The 20,225-nt window shown below is 39.3% G+C and overlaps 2 protein-coding genes across 2 annotated transcripts in view; both read right to left on the bottom strand.

Annotated features, from left to right (window-relative positions):
• Positions 1–94: 94 nt before the first annotated feature.
• On the bottom strand, positions 95–12,041 carry LOC144529999 (uncharacterized). Its single transcript, XM_078269399.1, has 6 exons — positions 11,637–12,041; positions 5,780–6,016; positions 4,545–4,622; positions 4,291–4,371; positions 1,807–2,005; positions 95–1,405 (listed from the first exon to the last, which is right to left on the bottom strand). Exons 1-6 carry the CDS (start codon positions 12,039–12,041, stop codon positions 1,200–1,202), a joined length of 1,206 nt encoding a protein of 401 aa, XP_078125525.1. The 3' UTR covers positions 95–1,199.
• Positions 12,042–16,666: 4,625 nt separating this feature from the next.
• The window catches only part of mfsd11 (major facilitator superfamily domain containing 11), a 9,189-nt gene continuing 5,630 nt past the window's right edge, over positions 16,667–20,225 (bottom strand). The window contains exons 12-14 of the mRNA XM_078268921.1: positions 19,595–19,769; positions 17,489–17,624; positions 16,667–16,908 (exon numbers count right to left, since the gene is read on the bottom strand). Of these exons, the coding sequence (XP_078125047.1) occupies positions 16,747–16,908; positions 17,489–17,624; positions 19,595–19,769 (473 nt within the window). The 3' untranslated portion in view covers positions 16,667–16,746. The remainder of the gene's footprint in view (positions 16,909–17,488; positions 17,625–19,594; positions 19,770–20,225) is intronic.

Consider the following 20,225-nt stretch of genomic DNA (forward strand, 5'->3'; position numbering starts at 1 on the left):
TATTTTATCTCTGTAGTCACTAGTGGGAAACTGTGAACTAGCATTCAGCTGAAAATAAGATCCATTCAAGTCCATTTTTATATTCTTCAATTAAATTATTCAGATTTAAAAGAAAATATTAAACCTCAAACATGAAGACACAAATAACAGCAGTATTTTAAAAAGGAACTGCAGATCTAAGTTGCTGCTGCTGTAAGCGGAGCAGGTTTGACTGAAAGTGCAGCTTCTGAGTTACAGGACTGACAGTGCCGCAGCAGAATAACAGTAGCTGGGTCTTCACGTTAATAACCCTGTGTGTCCTTGCTTGTTGACTGACTCCTCTCTAATTGTCTCTCAGCAGCTTGTCCTCCTGTCTGACCTGATCTTGTAGGTGTCGGTCTTTTGCTCTCTCCATAGATGAAGCCTGTCTAGCCTTCAGCTGCTTTATGTCGTCCTCCAGCTTCTGCAAAGACTTCCTGGACATGAGGGTACGGACATGAACACGGACCAACGTCTGAACCGAACTCAACACTCACAACGGGCTCACATTATTGTGGACGTACAGAAAACAAGTGTGGAGAGAGACCCAATATTCAAGTAATGCTCACACTCACATAACTGAGGAACAAAATTCTCCAAACTCTCAGTTAAAGTGTGACTTTAATGTTCAGTTTTTATAATGTGACAAATTATCTGCGCTGATTATCTGCACCATTCAATTCAAACACAAAGTATTTCATTAGTTTGAAGAAATACATATAGAAAAATTGCATGTAAATAGTATCTCTGATCAAATATGTTTTTTAAACTATATATGATGTTCACAACTGAGACTTTGAGGCTTAAAAATTCTGTCAGACAACCAACAGATAAGTCACTTTTTGTTACCAGCAACTGTGAACATCCACTTCAGTGTTCTTCAAAACTCTGTTGCATATTTCCTGGCTGCTTAAGTTTTTAAGGTTGTTATAAAAAAGTTTTTATTAACTGTGGCTGGGATGTTATTGTGAAACCTCCTGTGTTACTATAGATATATATTCCAGAGATTGATCCCTCTCCCTGTGTGTCTCCCCCTGTCTTTACCTGAGGTAGGATATTTGATGTCTGAGCTCATGAGAGGCTTTGCTGTCTGACTCCTCGCTCCCTGAAGCTGCCTCTGAGGTGGTTTCTCTGTCGTGGCCAGTTACGTTCATAAACATGTCCAGCTTTGGACAGACACATTATATCACAACCAGAACCAGAGAATACATGTGTGTATGTGATACTGAGGCGTTTGGTGCTGATGTTTTTAAGAAAGCAGGAATCCCCTCTGGATGGTATATTTGCTGCCTCTTACCCACCTTCTCCCGGTCCCTTATCAGGCTGTCTATTAGAGCTTGCTGCTGGTTCAGTTGATCCATCAGGTTATTCAATGCATCCTTGGAATCTAAATGTACAATATGACATCATGAGTACAAGACAGTGAAGTAACAGATCCACCAGGCTAAGAGCTGCTACAAGAAAAAAAACTTCTTCATAGTTACGTACTGTATACATGAGATTTAGCTTAGTTAGCTTGTAGCATGGTATGTATGTAAGTATGCAAGTTATTCTTCCATATATGGTTGTCTTTTCCTTTTTTATACACATAGACCAAAAAACACAGAACTCTCTTAATTTAAAATAAGCTTAAGTGTTCTAACTTGAACTTGAACCTGAAAATGTTTTGCTCGTGTACAACCTTATCGTTTAGGGTGAGAATCTGACTGAGAAAAAACATGTTTAGATCCTTTAAGTCAGTCAACACTAATACACTTTTAGATAACTAAAGGGGCAGTATGAAGTTACCGTGGTTAGTGATGAGCTTTTTAAGGTGCATCAGCTGTGACTGGTCCACCTTATCTTCTTCCAGCGCAGCAACACGAGCTTCCAGCTTGCCGAACCCCTCCTTCAGTTTGCCGATGTTCTTCAGGGCCTCTGCCGTCTCTGAGCTGCTGGCCTCCAGAGCCAGGGGCGCACCGGCAGCTGTCGGGCCTGCTGCAGGATGCTGTGGTGGTTAAAAACAAATAATTACAAAATATTCACAAATCTGAATCCGCAATAAAATGTCATGATTTGAGAGCTACATAAAATGAAACACTGACCAAATACTCTTTCAATCAGTCCCTCCAGAAAAACGTGATTATGCGATCGCATAATTCAATGCATAATCAGCCAAAGTCCGCATATTTATGCGGGGGCCGCATTTTTTCAAATACGTTATGAAGTGACGTTATGAAGTGACGTTATGAAGTGACGTAATTACGCAACGTGAACATCATCGAAAAGCTGCAAACCCTGCGATGAAGCCATGATGAAAACACAGTTTTTGCAAGTTCTTAAACTTTTTTCAATAATGTACCCCCTTTGAAATATTTTTTCAGCCAAGTACCCACTGACCAGCGCAAAATATTTTTGTAGAAAAAACAAACAGGCTATATAAAGAGGTACAATGGCGCATAAATATCCCCCATATTCCATCGCATTTTTTAAGAAAACGTGCTGCATAATCAAGGACTTTTTGCCCGCAACAATCACAAAAAACTCTGGACTGTTCAATGTACATATGAGCATGTGAGCATTGTTTTAAGACCTTCTCAAAATATATGAACTTATCCTTTCCTCAGTGTTTCTCAAATGTGGGTACGCATACCTCTAGGGGTACTTTAGAGTACTGCAAGGGGATGAGAGATTTCTTTAAAGCCTCTGAACACCCACACAGGTGATTTCAGTTATTGTGGCTGGTTAGACTCTGCTCAGGTTGAAGGTGGGTCGGAGCTTAGAAGGGAGTTTATAGGTCACAAATCTTCATCTACCAATAAGAATGATGAAGGTGTCATTTGTCCTGCCCTAACAGGGGCAACAAAGCTAACGAGAGGTTTAGGAAGATGTCAGTCAACCAGTCTATACACATACGCACACAGTCCTGGGAAGAGGTCCTATCAGCTAGGTTAAATGAAAACACCTGTGTGGCTGTTCAGGGCCTATAAATGTTTATTTTGAAAAGATCAGTCATGCATAATCCCTAAAATAATTGTGCAAATTTAATGATGGATTCTTAAAATTTAAAATAGCATTTAAGTGTTTTTTCAGTCACAAGGTTATTGTATAGTAAATCAGAAACTGATGGTGCAGCGTGGCACTGTACCTCTTTATATAGCCTGTTTGTTTTTTCTACAAAAATATTTTGCGCTGGTCAGTGGGTACTAAATATTTCAAAGGGGGTACATTATTGAAAAAAAGTTTAAGAACCCCTGCTTTAATGTCTGCGGTTCAGCTGAAGTGCATGTCTTTGGACTGAGGGAGGAATATGGAGCAAACACAGGGGGAACTTTAAGACTAGTCCCAGAAAGGCCCAGGACTGACAACAGCTTCAACTACTGAACCAACAATAATAATAACAATAATGTATACTTTATTAATTCCACAAGGGAAATTATAATGTTTTCACTCTGTTGTTATTATTATACACAGGCCTGAATTATACACATGCTCAGTACCTATACATGCACTAATGGAGAGAAGTCAGAGTGAGGAGGCTGCCTGACTTGATGCAGCAACCCTCTGATTCCCAACCCAACTCCCTACTGACTGAGCTACTGCCACCCAACAATGCTGGTGGTAGATGTCGAGGCTGGTCTCTGAAGAGTCACAGTCTTACAAAATGAGGCATTTTGAACGCTGATTTCAGAGTTGGCATCACCAGTCACCTTTTACCATGTGAGAAATATTTCTAATGTAGTGTCAGGTTGGGGGTTGGTCTCCCTTTGCCAGACCTTCCTCCACAGCGCTGCGTAGGAGGGTCTGGCTACTCCACCTAGCATTCCTGGATGGGAGGAAAACGTGTTCTGGTTTATTGGCATTTCTTTAAACCAATCACAATTGTATTGGGCGGTGCTAAGCACCGGGAAAAGCCGCGGTGCCGCTGCAAAATAGCCTTGGGAAGGAACTTGTTTTGGTGGAACGTTTTTACGTTCAAAAGTTGTTTTAGTCCTGCAACAGAAAACTCAGATTGGACAGATAGTCTAGCTAGCTGTCTGGATTTACCCTGCAGAGATCTGAGGAGCAGTTAACCATAGTCCTCAGAAATCCACCGGAGTTTAGAACGCCAACACAAAGGAAGCACAAGGCAACGGATATCCGGCCTAAATGAGTGAAATCCGACGGATTCTCCGTCAGCAAACGGAGCAATCCCGTAAGTGGAACGTCAAGGATATAGACTAGGGGTTTCCTATCCCAGTCCAAATGCAATTTCCTGTTTATGACGCTCCTAAAAGCACCTTTGGATCTCACCTTCTGCATGTCGTCCAAGGTCACACACTGACTCAGCTCCTTTGGGTCTGGATACTTCTGAAGTGTGTTCCTCAGAGACGTCTGTCACAGTGACAACAGAGGAGATGAAGCTTTTATCAGCATTTTTGGAGAAAAAAAATAGGTCATTGCAACGACATTTGAAAATTAAGAAGAGATGCAGCCAACAGTTTAAACAGTATGACGTAAGAGCCGCAGAGAGTGAAGTTGATTTCATGTTGTCGCGGCACACTTACCACAGTTTTCTCCAGAGCGTCCACGCGGCGGCAGCACTTCTCCACATCGGAGGCCGTCCCTGATGGAGCACCAACCATCTGGACACAACAGAGAGAGGAAAACCCTACTGCATGAGTGTTGGAACATGCCCCCCTCACTTTTCAAAGTCCTGTTATTTCCCTCCAATCAATATTACTCATATTTAATCACTAAAATCTCTCTACATAGTGTCCTCTGACTCTAGCTGTCATGATCCAGATCAGAGAAGAGAGGATCAAAATGTTGATATCATCATCTGAGTCAAATTCAGTTCTTTCCCGTGTGCTCGTAGCAATAAACTAAACATTCTCTCAGGCTTATCTCCTCTGCACATTTTTAGTTAATCTACTGTATATTTTTTAATGACAGTCAATATTCTCCTAAAATATGCAAACATGTAACAAAAATAAAACATTAAATACATGGCAGATATGGCAGTTTAGGGCAGTGTTGTTTTTTTTATTGAGGATGCACATATTATTTTCGTCAAACTATGAGGTGTCTACCAACGAAAACTAAACGTGACTTTAAGTAGGTTTAGTTTATCAATAATACAGCCATTTATACAGCATTTCTACTTTGTAGTAGACTATAATTTATTTGGAAAACATGAGGACCAAATGTATAATGCCTTCAAGAAGACATGTTTTAATGTCTTCAAGGAGCTCAACAGGTTGCAGTCTCACAGCATAGAAGAGCAGTGACTCGTTACGTGGACACATTCCACAGTGTATTAATGCTGCAGCTAACTATTATTATCTTCATCATCTAATCATCTGCAGACTATTTCCTGGATTAATTGATTCATCATTTAGTCTGTTAAATGTCAGAAAATGGTGAAAAATGTCCCGACACCCAAGGTGACTCTTGTTTTGTCCAAATCCAAAGCAAGCAAAAAAGCAGCCAACCCTCACCATTAAGAAAGCTGGAGCCGGGGGATGTTTTGCTTTTGTGCTTGACTTAGATGATTAATCGACAATCCAAACATTTCTTTTCTATCAATTAACTTAACTTATTTATCTTAGTTTTAGTGGAATAACTCTTAAATCTCCCTATATAACCCAAGATTATTGTCTCTCTCTTCACCCACAAACTCATTTTTCAGGTTTCATTATGTCAAAAATACTTTCATTACGGTGGTGAGAGGAATATTTGATCAGTAGCCGAATCTCAGTAATGATCCTGTACCTGTACCTCCATTATTGAACAGTCTCACCTTCTGTTGGTGGCAGAGCTCCTTCGTCTCTTTCTTCATCTCTTCCGTCATCTCTTCCTCCGTCTCGTCCTCCGTCTCTTCCTCTGTCTCTTCCTTCATCTCGTCCTCTGTCTCTTCCTTCATCTCGTCCTCCGTCTCTTCCTTCTCCTCCTTCCTCTCTTCCTTCATCTTTTTCTTTGTCTCTTTCTTCAGATTCTTCAGATTTTGGCTTTGGACGTCCTGAATGAGCTTCATGGCCTGCAAAATAACAACAGACAGACACTTAAAAAAAGCAATCATTGGCAATAAAGTTTAAATTTAGATTTGTGGCTCAAATGCCTCAGTTCGATCGCCCCGAGGAATCTGAGGTTCCTTTGAGAGCATTCATTTAAAAAAAAAAAAAAAAAAAAGTCTCAGGAATCTGACTTACAGCAAACATCCCTCTGACCTTTGACCCCAATGACAACAGACAGGACTTGAATGGATGCTGACAAAGAGGGTGAAGCACAATCCAGCTGCTGCACTTGTTCCACATGTGTATCTCCGGCTGGTGATCCCTTCTTTAACCAGGTTATTTAAACTCCCTGTGAGGCTGTCGAGGCTCGTTAGCAGAGTAAACGTGTGTGTGTGTGTGTGTGTGTGTGTGTGTGTGTGTGTGTGTGTGTGTGTGTGTGTCAGTCTCCCAACTGAAACAAAGCACATTCCTGAGCTACATGTGAGTCGGTGTTTAACTTGTGTCGAATGTGCCCGGACATGAAGTGATGCATAGCGAAACCCCCCCCCCCCCAGAGCGTCACGGTCTTCATCGGCAGCATGAATCACTAACAGCTTCGTTAATAAGTGCCGTCACACTACATGACTCATGTGTGACCTTTTACTGACCGGGACTATTCTATTTTATTTCCCTTTTCTACTCGGCAAACTACAACTTCATATTGAGTACTGCTTCGTGCAAAGTGAAACCTAAATCAACAATATTTTTGCTCTACTACAGTTATATTTTTTTTAAATGAATTCTCTAAAAATTGTCTGCATCTTTGTCATCACCATTATAATCATCGACATTATCCTAGAAACAAGTGTTGGTTCTCAGCCTTAGGTTTAAAAACGTCACAAAATGTTCCTCCAGATAATATTCTCAACACTTCTCTTCTCCCAGTGTCCCTTTATGGATATTTTTAATAACTGCAGCACTGACAGAACTGAGGTTTGTTTTACAGCGTGCTGACTGACGTCGGCACTGGGCACCACACAATAGTAGGGCTGCAGCTAACAATTATTTTCATTATTGATTCATCTGCCAATTATTTTCTCAATTAATAGATTCATCTTTCAAGCAATAATTTGAAGAAAAACAACATTTAAAATACCTATCACAGCTTTCTAAAGTTCAACATAAAGTCTTAAAAATTGTTTTTCTTCGTCCGTCCAACAGTCCAAACTCAAAAGTATTTCATTCATTATTATTAAAGACAAAGACAACCAGCACATATTTACATTTGAGAATCTGGAACCAGTAAATTTTTGCTATTTGATGATTATTGCTTTTTAAAATAGTTGATTCTTCCCCTGACTGAAGAATTAATCAACTTCTCATTTCAGCTCTAAGTAAAAGGATACATTATATGGTGTGATGGCTATTGGGGAGGGGGGGAGAAATATATTAGAATGAGACTCACATTGGAATAAATTACAATTGGAAAATACTGAAACGGACAAATAAGGCCCCCTAGATAAGGCCAGAAAAATGACCTCCTGGGCAGCAGTCATAACTCAGGGAAGTAGCATAAGCTTTGTCTCCGTTACTCTTCAAGCTGTTGCCTCAGTTCCAACAGTCAGCTATTAACTGGGGCTGGCTGTTAGTGCACTTTGATCCACAAACATCACTCAGCTGTTCTCACAGTCCCATCAGGCACCATGGGGGGGGGGGGTCAACAGTAGGCCTGGGCAATATATCAATATTATATCGATATCCTGATATGAGATTAGATATCGTCTTAGATGTTGGATATCATAATTTTGTAATATGAAATAAGTCTTTTCCTGGTTTTAGAAGGCTACATTACAGTAGTAGCCTACACATTACAAGTGATGTCATTTTCTGAACTTTCCAGACTGTTCTAGCTGTTCTATTATTTGCCTTTACTCACTTCGTCATTATATCCACATCACTGATGATTATTTATCACAAATCGCTTTGTGTAAATATTTTGTAAAAGCACCCTAAAGTCAACCATACAATATTGTCTCGATATCAAGGTATTTGGTCAAAAATATTAGATATTTGAGTTTCTTTATATCGCCCAGCCATATTCCACAGTCAACATTTTAACGTTTATATGAAAACAAATCCTCTGACAGGTTAATGGGTGAACCGTGACATACGGCCTAACCACCCCCCACCCCGACATGTGGCATACACTGTAGTAATGTCTGTTCTGCCTTCAGAGGGAAGACACTGGGGGAAGAGTCTGGCCGGGTCACCTCATCATAGTTGAGTCAGCGGATACGGCAGCTGACCCGGACGATGCCCACAGAGAGAGGACATGAATGATTCAGACGGGCTGCACCTGCTCCTGCCCGATGTCCCGCTTTTCACCTGACAGCTATTCATCCCCTGACAACCAGAGTCCTCTCTGCAGGAAGCGGCCTGACAGAAACCTGAACAGAGTAACGCAGGGGTCATTTGAGATGTCAGGGTGGCGCCCATCTCCTATTGTCCTGTGCTGTCATCATCAGCTTAATACAGCGCTGAAAAGTTCACAGCAGCCCGCCAGACATGATGATGAGAAGAATAAGAGCTGCTGCCTCAGACGTCTTTCAGTCTTTAAAGAAAATGTTATTTAACCAAACAAAAAGGGTCAGCAGGATAAGGATGAATTACAACACTAAATCACATTTAAAACGCCGCTGTGCTGCTTCACCCGGGCTAACATTTTGATGCATGATCAGCGATGTCACAGCCGGGGTTTTCATCATCTGACAAAAGCAAAATGCCTGTTGTGACATCACTGCTGGGGGTGTGGCCACTAGTGCATCACAGCTGCACATTTCAACACTAGAAAACAGTGTGTGTGACTAGTGTGTTATCCAGGACGATCAATACGTCTTAACATGCTGAATAATTGTGTCCTAACAGGCGATAATCTGGTGCAGAGCTGCAAATCGGTTAGTTGATCAACAGAGAATTAGCCAGCTACTATTTTGAAAATTGATGAATCATTTAAATTATTTTATTATTTCAACAAAAATTCTGACCAATGGAAGTTTCCAGCTTTTTAAATGGTAAAAATTGCATTACAGTATTCCTTATTGAAGTTATTTGTGTTATTGACTGTTGATGTCACCTTGAGCTCTAGAAAATTGTGATGGCATTTTCTTCTGTTTTCAGATGTTTCATAGAGCAAACAATAAATTGATGAATTGAAAAAAATATATAGTTCAGATTAGTCGATAATGAAAATAATAGTTTCAGCCCTAATCAAGTGTCGTGAGAAGTAAAAGTTGGGGTGGTGCACATCTATGTTTTGTGCGATAGGAATTTGCCTTTTAATGTGCATTTATTGCACGCAAAGAAAACTGAAGGATATACGCATTTTAACTCCTCAACTCCTTATTAAAATACTGAATGAATTGTGCAGAGGACAACCTCATTAACAGCTCATTCCTGTGCTGCAGCTTCTTACTGAGTTCACATTTCAGCAAGATCTGGGATGAAAAATAGTTCTTCTTATTTCTTACGGCTATTTGTAGTGTATATCGGTGATTCCTAAGCCGGGGTACTTCTGCAGTTGCCAGGAAATTTGAAAAAGTAGAACTCGTGATTTGATTGGATGAATATATCCACATACTGTATAGACATGATCACTACATGTTGCAGGTGTGTGTGAAAACCAGTTGGCAAGCGAGCACAGACGTTTAGCTAAAACTAATGAATAAATGGGAGAAATAACTAGCTGAAAGTAATGACTAAACAGTTTGAATGATTAGCTAAAAGTAGTTTAAACAGTATACGTATTTTAAATTGTTAAAATAGCTTAAAGTTGAATTAGTTAGCTAAAAGTAATGGATAAGTGGTTGAAACATTCAGCTTCACTCCAAGTGCAGTAGTAGTAGTACGAAAAGTACATTTGTATGAAATAATTAACAATATCCACTTTTATATAATTAATAGTGGTATACATTTGGAACATCCATTGGGACAAAAAGGCCAACACAAATTCAATTGGCAGGGCTGTGGGGGTACATCAGACCAAAAAGGTTGGGAACCACTGCTGTATATTATTATGAACCCACTTATCTTCTCTCCATTATAACACACACTAGATATTTTTGACTTCTGTTCTTTACTCTAATAATCATCAAAAACTGACTGATGCTGGCCTCCTATTTTCTGTTCAAAGTTGTGTTACGATATGTTTAAATAATAATACAGTATATGATCCGTGGGGAGGAAGTATTCAGATAATCTTGAAGATTTTCGTTGAAATAAATGTCTGTTAGGTCACTATCACTGAAAGAGGTGACACAGTGGTGATTGAGCCTATGGCCCACTGATGAAAGTATTGCAATATTTATATATTTCCATTAGGCATGGGCCGGTTACTGGTTTCAAGGTATTCCGTGGTTTGAAAAAGTCGCGGTTTCAAAACCACTAAACTTTTCCGTCATACTGTTCCTAAGGTATGAGCTGTTTTTTTTTTTATGAGTCTTCAAGGACAGTTTAGAAACCCCTCTCCCTGCCAGTGTGCAGTGTGTTTCAAAATAAAATACATTGTGTTCAATAGAGAAAGAAAAAAATGTTTTTTTCACAGACATTTCAAAAAAGAATACATTTTAAAGCTGTAATTGCAATACCGTAATACCATGAAACCGTGATATTTTTCCTGAAGGTTATCATACCGTCAGTATCTTGTAACGGCCCATGCCTAATTTGCATTATTATGAACTAATGTGTCTGTGGTGAAATTCCTGGAAGAAATGCTGTAATACAGTTTTTCTCCATTTTACACACACAGAACTAACTATATGCACACAGTTCGGAAAACCTGAAGCTTATGTATTGACAACAAGAAATGACAACAAGACCGTAGACATATTTTGGGATTCATTCTATTTCTAGGCTCCACATTGGAAAACTCTCAGCAGTATTCGATTGTTTTTACTTATATAGAAATTAGTGTTACAAATCAACTAGGACTGAAATCTTAAGGACTGCCAATTTAAAGTGTTTAAAGTAAATCATTATTTATTATGATTTGTTTAGAATTTCTATTTGAGTAAAAATAGAATTGTGCTGAGAGTTTATCAGTCTGGAGCATCTGGGTCTGGAGTCTTGTTGTTGAGCTTCAAGTTTTCAGAATGATGTGCAGTCCATTCTGTGTGTGTAACAGTTACACAGTGGGATACAAACTCTACTACAATATTTTATTTTTGTCCACTGCTGTATTTTTTTTCTCAATTTAATTTAATTCAGGGGGCTTTATTGGCATGACATTTTCAATAACAATGTTGCCAAAGCATCACAATACAAATTGTCCAAATATTAAGACAGAACACAAAAACAGTAACAGTAACGTACATTAATTGTGTGTGTGTGTGTGTGTGTGTGTGTGTGTGTGTGTGTGTGTGTGTGTGTGTATAATATTAATAATCTGATAATCTTTTCTTTTAAGTTAAATCTGTCACTTTGTTTGCACTTTGATTTTGGAAAATATGAATAAAAGTCCACTTTGAATTTGGGGAGTATAATTGTGTATTTGGGTTCAGTTAATATAAAAACAAAAAACGACTTGTTTCATAGAATAAAAGTTCTTACATGTAGCTAGTATATTAACACTAACGTTAGCTAACTGATTGAATGAATCGTTGCTCTCACCTTGGCGACGCCGTCCTCGCAGGTCTGGATGCGGGACTGCAGCCTCCACTGGTCGGTTGCCGCGGGACCGGAGGAGGCGGTCGGAGATGAGGAGGAGGCTGCCCGCTCCTGCAGATCGGTGCCTGGCTGAACCTCCTGCTCCACCGTGGAAATGTCCCTGTGCACCTGGTGCTGTTCATCCTCTGTGTCGTGGTCCAGTTGGGGAGTGGTGACACCCACCAGAGCATCAGGGTGTATGTCGCCGGGAGGAGTGACCCTAAACGGGGTCTTTATCTCCCGGATATCCAGCTGCCTGAGCACAGCGTGGAGCAGGGCGTGTAGGGCGCTGAAGTTGACAGCTCCTCTCTGGGGTGTCCCGATGGCTAAATCCAACAACTGAAACAAGCTAATGTCCTCCTCCGACATTTTTCTTTGTGGGTGAGAACACAACTGTTAATTAGTTAAAGTTAAGCTATATTTTAACGTTAGCTAACTTATTTCGCTTGTGACAACCCCTGTCTTGATTAATAGCGAAAATATATTGGATAAAGCAAAAAATGAGTGTAGCTTTGGTCTTTCTCTAACGTTATTAATTGTGTCCGGCATCCCCCTGGCAGCGACAATCCCGGTGGCTGTTTGTAGAATGTAATAATGTTCAAGAGAAAACAGCAACCGCGGCTGCGTCAAAACTGACGCATTTACCGGAAGTACAGTGGGCAAGACCATAGAAATAAAATGGGAAAGACACTACAGGGGATTAGGGTAAACATGTAATGTCTAAAATATGCAAATGCAGCAGTACACAAAACTGGATCAATTTCAACATGTTTTTATGTATAAATCAGGGTATGGATGATATATGTAAAAACCCCACTGAATATAAATATTGACATGAATAAAATTGTAAAGTTTGGTGTTATAAATCCTACTAAAGAGGAGCTCTATGGGTCTTTTTGAGAAAACGGCATTTAGAGATATAATTCCATACATTTTATTAGAAACAAACCACCATCTAGACACTATCTAATGACATTCCTAGCAGATATGTAAATGTCTCCACCACTGGCCTGTTGTGGAATTCTCACACCAGTAAGGCTTTTATTTTCAGCTTGTGACCGGATGTTGTATTTAGCATGGATTCTCGCTTGATGCCACTTCCCTCTCCGGATTCCCACGTTGGGATCTCTCGCAGCTTTACCGGTCACTAGGCAACAAGCGGCAATCATGCTGCGTTCAAAGAATGGGAAATAAGTGTCGGATTTCCTATGGACAAAAACATTCTCTTCTATCTTTACGATAATACAGACCATAAATATGTTTCATTATTAATCTTCTTATTTTATTGGGATGATTTTTAATTAATAAAAGATTGATTTTAAGAATGATTGGGAAAAAACCCATCTTAATACTATTGTCACATGCCTGAACTAATAAATAAACTTAAATATCACATATATATATATATATATATATATATATATATATATATATATATATATATATATATATATATATATATATATATATATATGATACAGTTTTGGGTTTATCCAGGTAACACACACAACTAATATTAAAAATAATATTTTATTGACAATAAAAACAAGCAAGCGAAAGATCGAGTACCAATCTTAATTACAACATTCACGTATAAAATCACCTTCATAGTACACATGCATTTCCCTTAATATCCTCGAGATTGATTGCATCCATTGCATTTGCAACATGAAACAAAACTTGAGCAAAACACAACCCTTTAGGTTTCATTTAGCAATAAATTAACTAGAATAATGTGCTGTAATTCATAAATTGACACTTTAAACAAAAAGGAGAAAAAAAACCTACAGCATCTAAGATATAGTTCCTTGTTGCCCTTTCCCACCTCAACAATACATAAAGCTGACATAAGGCCCGTATTTAGCACGGTGTTGGTTTGGCATCCGATCAGTTTACAACAGCACTAATTAAAAAGAAAAGAACAAGAAAGAGAGTCTACAGCCACGCCAGCAGCTTTGTGAGGCTGTAAAGGTCATCGCAAAGAAATCAAAGTTCACCGCTTTTGTTGTTTTGAGATCAGGATGTTTAAAGGGGCACTCCACTGATTTTACAAATCAAGATTAATTTACTCCACATGGTTAGTCCTGCTCATTGTGTGTCCTAAGGTTTAACAAACACATTTCCTTCCTCCTAAAACATTTGCAAAGCAGACTTTTTCAAGTATTTAGCATTCAGCATTGTTCCCATCTATGTTTACTAGTTAACAGTTTTCTTCCGTATTGCTTTTGTTGGCATATTGCTACGTTTGTTGGCATCTGCGTGCTCGCACATATACAGTACATGATACAAACAGAATAGTACAGGCATTATGCAACATGACCACACACAAATTGCAACATAAACTCTTTCAACTGATCTAGCCTAATAAAAGTCTCCTCTATCACATAAAAAGTCCTAAGAAATCCAAGTGGTGGAAAGTATTGACAAATACTGTAATCGGTGATGCCAATTTCCCATTGCAGCCCATGTTAAGGAGAGACACTGCAGGTGAATAGGGAAAATATTTTAACTAACAGATAGCACCATGAAACTTCCCCAGTTGATTACTTACATTAGGACAATCATTTGTTCCATTACAAGTTTTTGGAACTTTTATGTTTAATTATGCAAATGAGGCATTGTCTGTGCTAATTTGCATAAATAATGGTGTTTCAGTATTTTTCAACTTGGACCCTATTTTCCCATGCATTGGTGTCTAAGAAATCTCGCTTTGCCAGACCTTCCTCCACAACGCTGCGGAGGAGGGTCTGGCTAGTCTACACAGCATTCCGTGATGGGAGAGAAAGATGCTCTGGTTTATTGGCATCACCTTCATCTTAAAAGCCACATCATTCAAAGTCGACAGAAACAAAATTAAACTATCAATAGCTTTATTGCTTCGTCTTTCCACTACACCAAGAATCACCACTCTGGTTTGTTAGAAAGAAACCCTTAAGTTACCCATTTACATGTGAAAATATGCTGGCTCTATTCACTCTAAAAGTACTGTTTATTTAGAGTGTGGTGGGTTCGGTTATTGTGATTTCAGGGCTGTTTTATGTTAAACAAAAAGGTTGTTACTCTTTCACAAAAATGTCTATCTCTGTAGGGATCCTTTCCATAATGTTGTCAGACACTTAGAATAATAATCTGAACCTTTCAGTGGCAAAAAACAGCACTTTTAGTGGACGCTAACTGGTGCATTTCACATTGCAGCCTGGTTAGCGACGTTCTCACTCAATACTGGACCACAGATTTCAAAAGATGCCAAAGATTTCGGTTCACATTAGTCACGTAGACACCAATGCATGGGGAAAATAGGGTCCAAGTTGAAAAATACTGAAACACGCACATATTTAATTAGACAATGCCTAATTTGCATAATTCAACATAAAAGTTCAGAAGACTTGCGATACAAAATAATATTGTCCTAATATAAGTAAGGGGAAGTTTCATGGTGATATCTGTTAGTTAAAATATTTTCCCTATTCACCTGCAGTGTCTCCCCATAACATGGGCTGCAATGGGAACTTGGCATCACCAATTTCAGTATTTTTCAATACTTTCCACCACTTGGATTTCTTAGGACTTTTTATATGTGATAGAGGAGACTTTTATGAGTAATAAGCATTTTTCTGTCTGATTTTCTGTCGCAATTTGTGGGAGATTCACCCCTTTTTTTCCCCTCACAAAATGCTTGTACTAGAATAGCACTACTAGTGGTCCAAAACTCCTCAGGGTACCTTTTACAGTAAGCCCGTAACATAGACATAGACACATAGGACATTATTACATTGCATTATGGGGAGTGTAGGAATCAGCATATTGGATCTTGACCGACCTGCCTGCTGCTTCAATATTGACCAGTCTGTCCTCCAACTTTAGCAAAACGTAATCACTGGAGTACCCCTTTAAGACACTTTTTCAGATTTTATATCATCACTAAAGTGATTAAAATTCATCTTGTAGAGAAGTTGAATGTCTGAACCAAATTTCATTTTGATATATTTCCCTCCGAAAAGTGGTGGGCCGACTTGACTGGATCTCTAGAGCCGAGCTGCTAGCGGAGCTAAAAACGAAAACTAAACTAAAAGTCTGTTGCATGTTGTCAACAATGTGAAACAAACTTTTACCATCTCGTCACCTCTATTTTCCCCTTTTAACATTCTTCATATTAGGAGGTAAATAAAGAAGTGTTTTTTTTTTTTTCTCCTTTCTTCTGGCACAAACCAAACTCTGTTAATTTCATTTGAACTGAATGCAGTCACCCACTTCTGATTATGTGAGGTTTCCTGGAATACAGAGTCATCTGGATCTCATTACAACTAAACCAATTATATAGCACTGAAGGTGCATCATAAAAGGAACAAGAAAAGAAGTAAAAAAAAAAAAAAAAAAACAGCATAGCAGAAGAACTGAGGCACCCAATTTGCTGTCTTTAAAAGGTTACTTTGGATTTTTTTTGAAGTGGGGTTTTATGAAGGTACTTCTCCATAGTCAGTGCATTTCCTACAGTAGATGGGGGTCGGCATGCCCCCAGTTTGGAGAACGCAGGCAGGAGTACCGACACGGGAGCTAAGCAATGTATTCTTAAAAAACAGGCTGTCAGGTTTTGTCTTCAAAGCTACAGCTGATTCACAATAAAGTCAGTGTTATTCCTCAGGATTTCTTCACACAGGCACTAGCAGTGGGATACATTAGACCCCCCCCCCTTTTTTATATCATTGCTGACAGGCCCTCAAATCAAAAGTACTTTTTTTTTTTTTTTTTTTTTTTATTAACACATCATCTATCATGCCTCAGTAAAATCTGTTTAAAGTATGTCCATAATTTGTTTGGATTCATTTTCAAATTTATTTGCAGTAAATAATAAGATAGAAAGCCAAAATGAGGTACTGTATATTATCTGGTGTGCTCACAGTTCCTCCTCATGCCTTTGGAGTTTTTTGCAGCCACTGCCAGGATTCTACATACCACAGTGTCAGTCTTAGTTTGCAGAGGCTGGGATGAGTTCATCATCCCTTGTTGATTCTTCCAGCTGTGGAGAGAGCGAAACACCTCCAGCTGTGCCCTCTTCATCCTCCCCAGACGAGCATCAGATGCTGTCGTAGTCTGATTCTCGCCTCCTGGACTCGGCCTTCCACTCGGCCAAAAAGAAGCTCACGCAGCCCAGAAAGCCCATCAGGACCAGGATGAGCAGCTGCCAGTGCAGCAGCAGGTAGTTACTGTAGAAGAAGGCCAGAGCGGCCATGATGGACTGCAGCAAAAAAAAACAACAACAACAACACGTGTTACAATTTAATTGTGAAGTTGCATGAAGGGAATTTAAACTCGTATAAACACCCATGGAGAAACTGATCCTCTGTGGCTGCAAAATAATAACTCGATACACCAAATATCTTCTTACACATTTTCTATTCCATGTTTTAACTTATTTTATGAGATCGTCTAGGGCTGGACAATATTTCGTGTTTTTATCAACAGGCGCAATAAAAAACATCGCAAAAGACACTCTTTTTGTGTTAGTTAAAAGAAAATATAATAGAAAACTGCACTAAAATGTAACTGTCATTCTTTTTTAAGTGGTGCCTTTTATATTTGATTCAATGTTCCATTTGTTCAATAAAAGAATGTTGGAAATTAGTTTCGTTTGTTTTAAATTCAACAAGCAATTTGTTGTATTTTAGCAGATCACTTTGAAAGCAGCAGAAATGCAGAACTGAGTACACTGTAATATCTGTTTATTTATCGCAAGGAATATTGTGATTGCGATATTCAACCACGTTATGGCATATTAGGCCCTAGTATGGTCCCAGTGAGCTGCGTCTGAAACCCACCTGTATAAACTTGAAGACGGCGAAGGCAGGGGCGCTGTTGTCGCGGAAGGTGAAGCCGATGATGCTGAGGAGCTGCGTGTTGAAGCAGCTGTCGCCAAAACCAAGCAGGAAGCTGCAGAGCAACGCCACGCCGACACTGATCCACAACACACAGACGGTAACCAGAAAAAAAGACATCATGTAATCAAGTCATGAATACGGAGGGGGAGGGGGTTCAGAATAAGATGGGCTTATGTTGTATCAAACTAAATCTGGATTAAACAGTTTCACAAAGCCACTCCAAGCTAATAAGATCAGGCTTAAAGGACAATTCCGGCTCAAAATGAACCTAGGGGTTAGTAACAGATGTGTACCCGCTCAATCGTTCTCTGGGACATGTTTTCATGCTAATCAAATGTGTTTGTAGCTTGAAATAAGATTAGCTTACAACGCTAGTATTCGAGGCACAGGGAAAGTAAAAACAAATCGCTATTTATACCACTAAAAAGGCTCAAAATAGCACCACACTTCAACGGTAGCATAATGAGGTTCCCTAAATGTTAACTGAAGCATTGAGAACATTGTAAGTGTACAGACAGTTTATTGAAAAGATAGATTATAAAGACAGTCGCGTTCTCGTATACAGGCGGCCGCCGTCTTGGGAGCTACTGTCTTTCTAAACTATCTTTTTAATAAACTGTCTGTACACTTACATAGTTCTCAATGCTTCGGTTAACATTTAGGGACCCTCATGCTACCGTTGAAGTGTGGTGATATTTTAAGCCTTTTAAATAGCGCTTTGTTTTTTTCCCCGAATATTAGCGTTGTAAGCTAATCAGCGGTCCGCGCTAGCTTCTTTCAAGCTACAAACACATTCGATTAGCATGAAAACATGTCCCAGAGAGCGATCGAGTGGGTACACATCTGTTATTAACACCTAGGTTCGTTTTGCGCCGGAATTGTCATTTAAGACCTCTGCAACACAGACCTGAGGAATCAAGCACAGATCAAATGAATTTACAAAAAAAAAAAAGACAACTGTGATGCTCAGCAGCAGCAGCACATGTTAAACTTCTGGTATAGAGAGTGAAATATATAATACATTACAGGAAAAAACAAACAAAATCCCTACAATCAACAAGGCAAAAGAGACATCTTGACAGCACTGAGCTCAGACTTTTATTTTTTATTTTATACTGTAGCAAGTGGCGGGGCTTTCCTGAAAATACTTCTTGGTTTGTACAAGATGCAAAGCATCCTCCACGTGACAGAAATACTGTTTCATTACCTTTAGATTGGCTATCTGCTCCTTTTTGGTATCTCTGATAAAAACCTTCCTGGACATTTGTTTCTTTAAATTTGATTCTATCAGACCAACACTTAAAAATGTTCTGCACTATTTATATTTATTTATTTATTACTCTACTGTACATCTTACTGTGACCTGTGCAATATGCCATCACATATTCATATGTATGTATGTATGTATGTATGTATGTATGTATATATATATATTTATTCTTCCCACCTGTAAATACAATAAGTCCTTATAGTGTACCTATTACCTTTATTACTCTCTTCTTATTTTTTGTTCTATTTCCTATCTTTTTTTCCCCTTTCTTTTTATATTTATTTCTATTTCTATTTAATGTGTATTTTTGTATTTGTGTAATGTGCTGCATTGAGCTGCTGTGACAAGTGAATTCCCCCACTGTGGCATCAATAAAGTCTTATCTTATCTTACAGCCAAACTTAAACTCTAATAAACTGATTGGAATAATGTGCAGGCCAAGACAAAATATGATCAATCTGACATGAACTGTCAACTGACTCATGTTCACAGTGCAGCAGGAAAGAGGAACTTTGGAGGAAATAGTGTTTCAGTGTGACAGATTGACTGGTTCAGCCTAAAAACTAGCCTGATCAGGACCGGGCTAGTCTAGAGGGATACATTTCCACAAGTCAGATTTATTTATAAACTTCATTCTAGCCTTCCTTCCTTCTTAGGAGGACCCCTAAACCCCCTCACGTGCAAATACGTGCACCTAAGTCTTCCACAAAACCTAGGGGGAACCAGTGGAACTACCCCTCAGGTGTGAACAGTGCCCCCTGCTGTGGTCTTTGTACCTGGGGTCGATGTAGGCCTGCAGATCTGTCCCTGGCTCCGGTGCGATAGGAGCGTCGCTGGCAATGTTGAGGAAAATCAGATAAAAGGCGACATAGTGAGTGATGAGCCCCAGCAGCACCACTGGGTTCCTCCCAAACCGGTTGCACTTGTTCAGCATTCCGAACACGCCCCCTCCTGGCCGGACGGAGCAGAGGGAGGAAGGAAATAAATCATTTGCTGCCTCGTGACATTCATCACGTAATTTCCTCGTTCTCTCTGTAGTGCTTTCATGTGACAACGTCGTAAAAAACCTACTCGGCAATAAACCTGATTCTGATTCAAGCAAAGTACAAATTTAAAAAATGTACTTTACTTGGGATATTCATTTTCCATTATCCTCCATATTTCCAGTATCTATTTTCTGCAGCTTTATACTATATATTTTTACTCCACTACATTTGTCTGACAGCTTTAGTTACTTTTCAGGTGACAGTTTTTCACCCCCATCCTGTCCAGTGAAAACCATGTATCTCCAGATGTGTTGATGTTGAATGTTTGTGATAGGCTTTGTGAAAGCCTCACGGATCCGGTGGAAAATGCATCGTCACAAAGACACCGTCAACAGTTGACTCTTTTAGCCAACTAAATCTG

This window comes from Sander vitreus, chromosome 15 (assembly GCF_031162955.1).
Source record: "Sander vitreus isolate 19-12246 chromosome 15, sanVit1, whole genome shotgun sequence".
Classification (NCBI taxonomy): Eukaryota; Metazoa; Chordata; class Actinopteri; order Perciformes; family Percidae; genus Sander; species Sander vitreus.

What these genes read in the sequence shown, in the direction of transcription:
- LOC144529999 (XM_078269399.1), bottom strand. Translation starts at nt 12,041, where the DNA reads ATGTCGGAGGAGGACATTAGCTTGTTTCAGTTGTTGGATTTAGCCATC. An exon ending in CCTTGGACGACATGCAGAAG is followed by an intron (nt 2,006 to 4,290) that starts GTGAGATCCAAA and finishes TAACCACCACAG; the next exon opens with CATCCTGCAGCAGGCCCGAC. An exon ending in AAAGCTCATCACTAACCACG is followed by an intron (nt 1,406 to 1,806) that starts GTAACTTCATAC and finishes TTGTACATTTAG; the next exon opens with ATTCCAAGGATGCATTGAAT.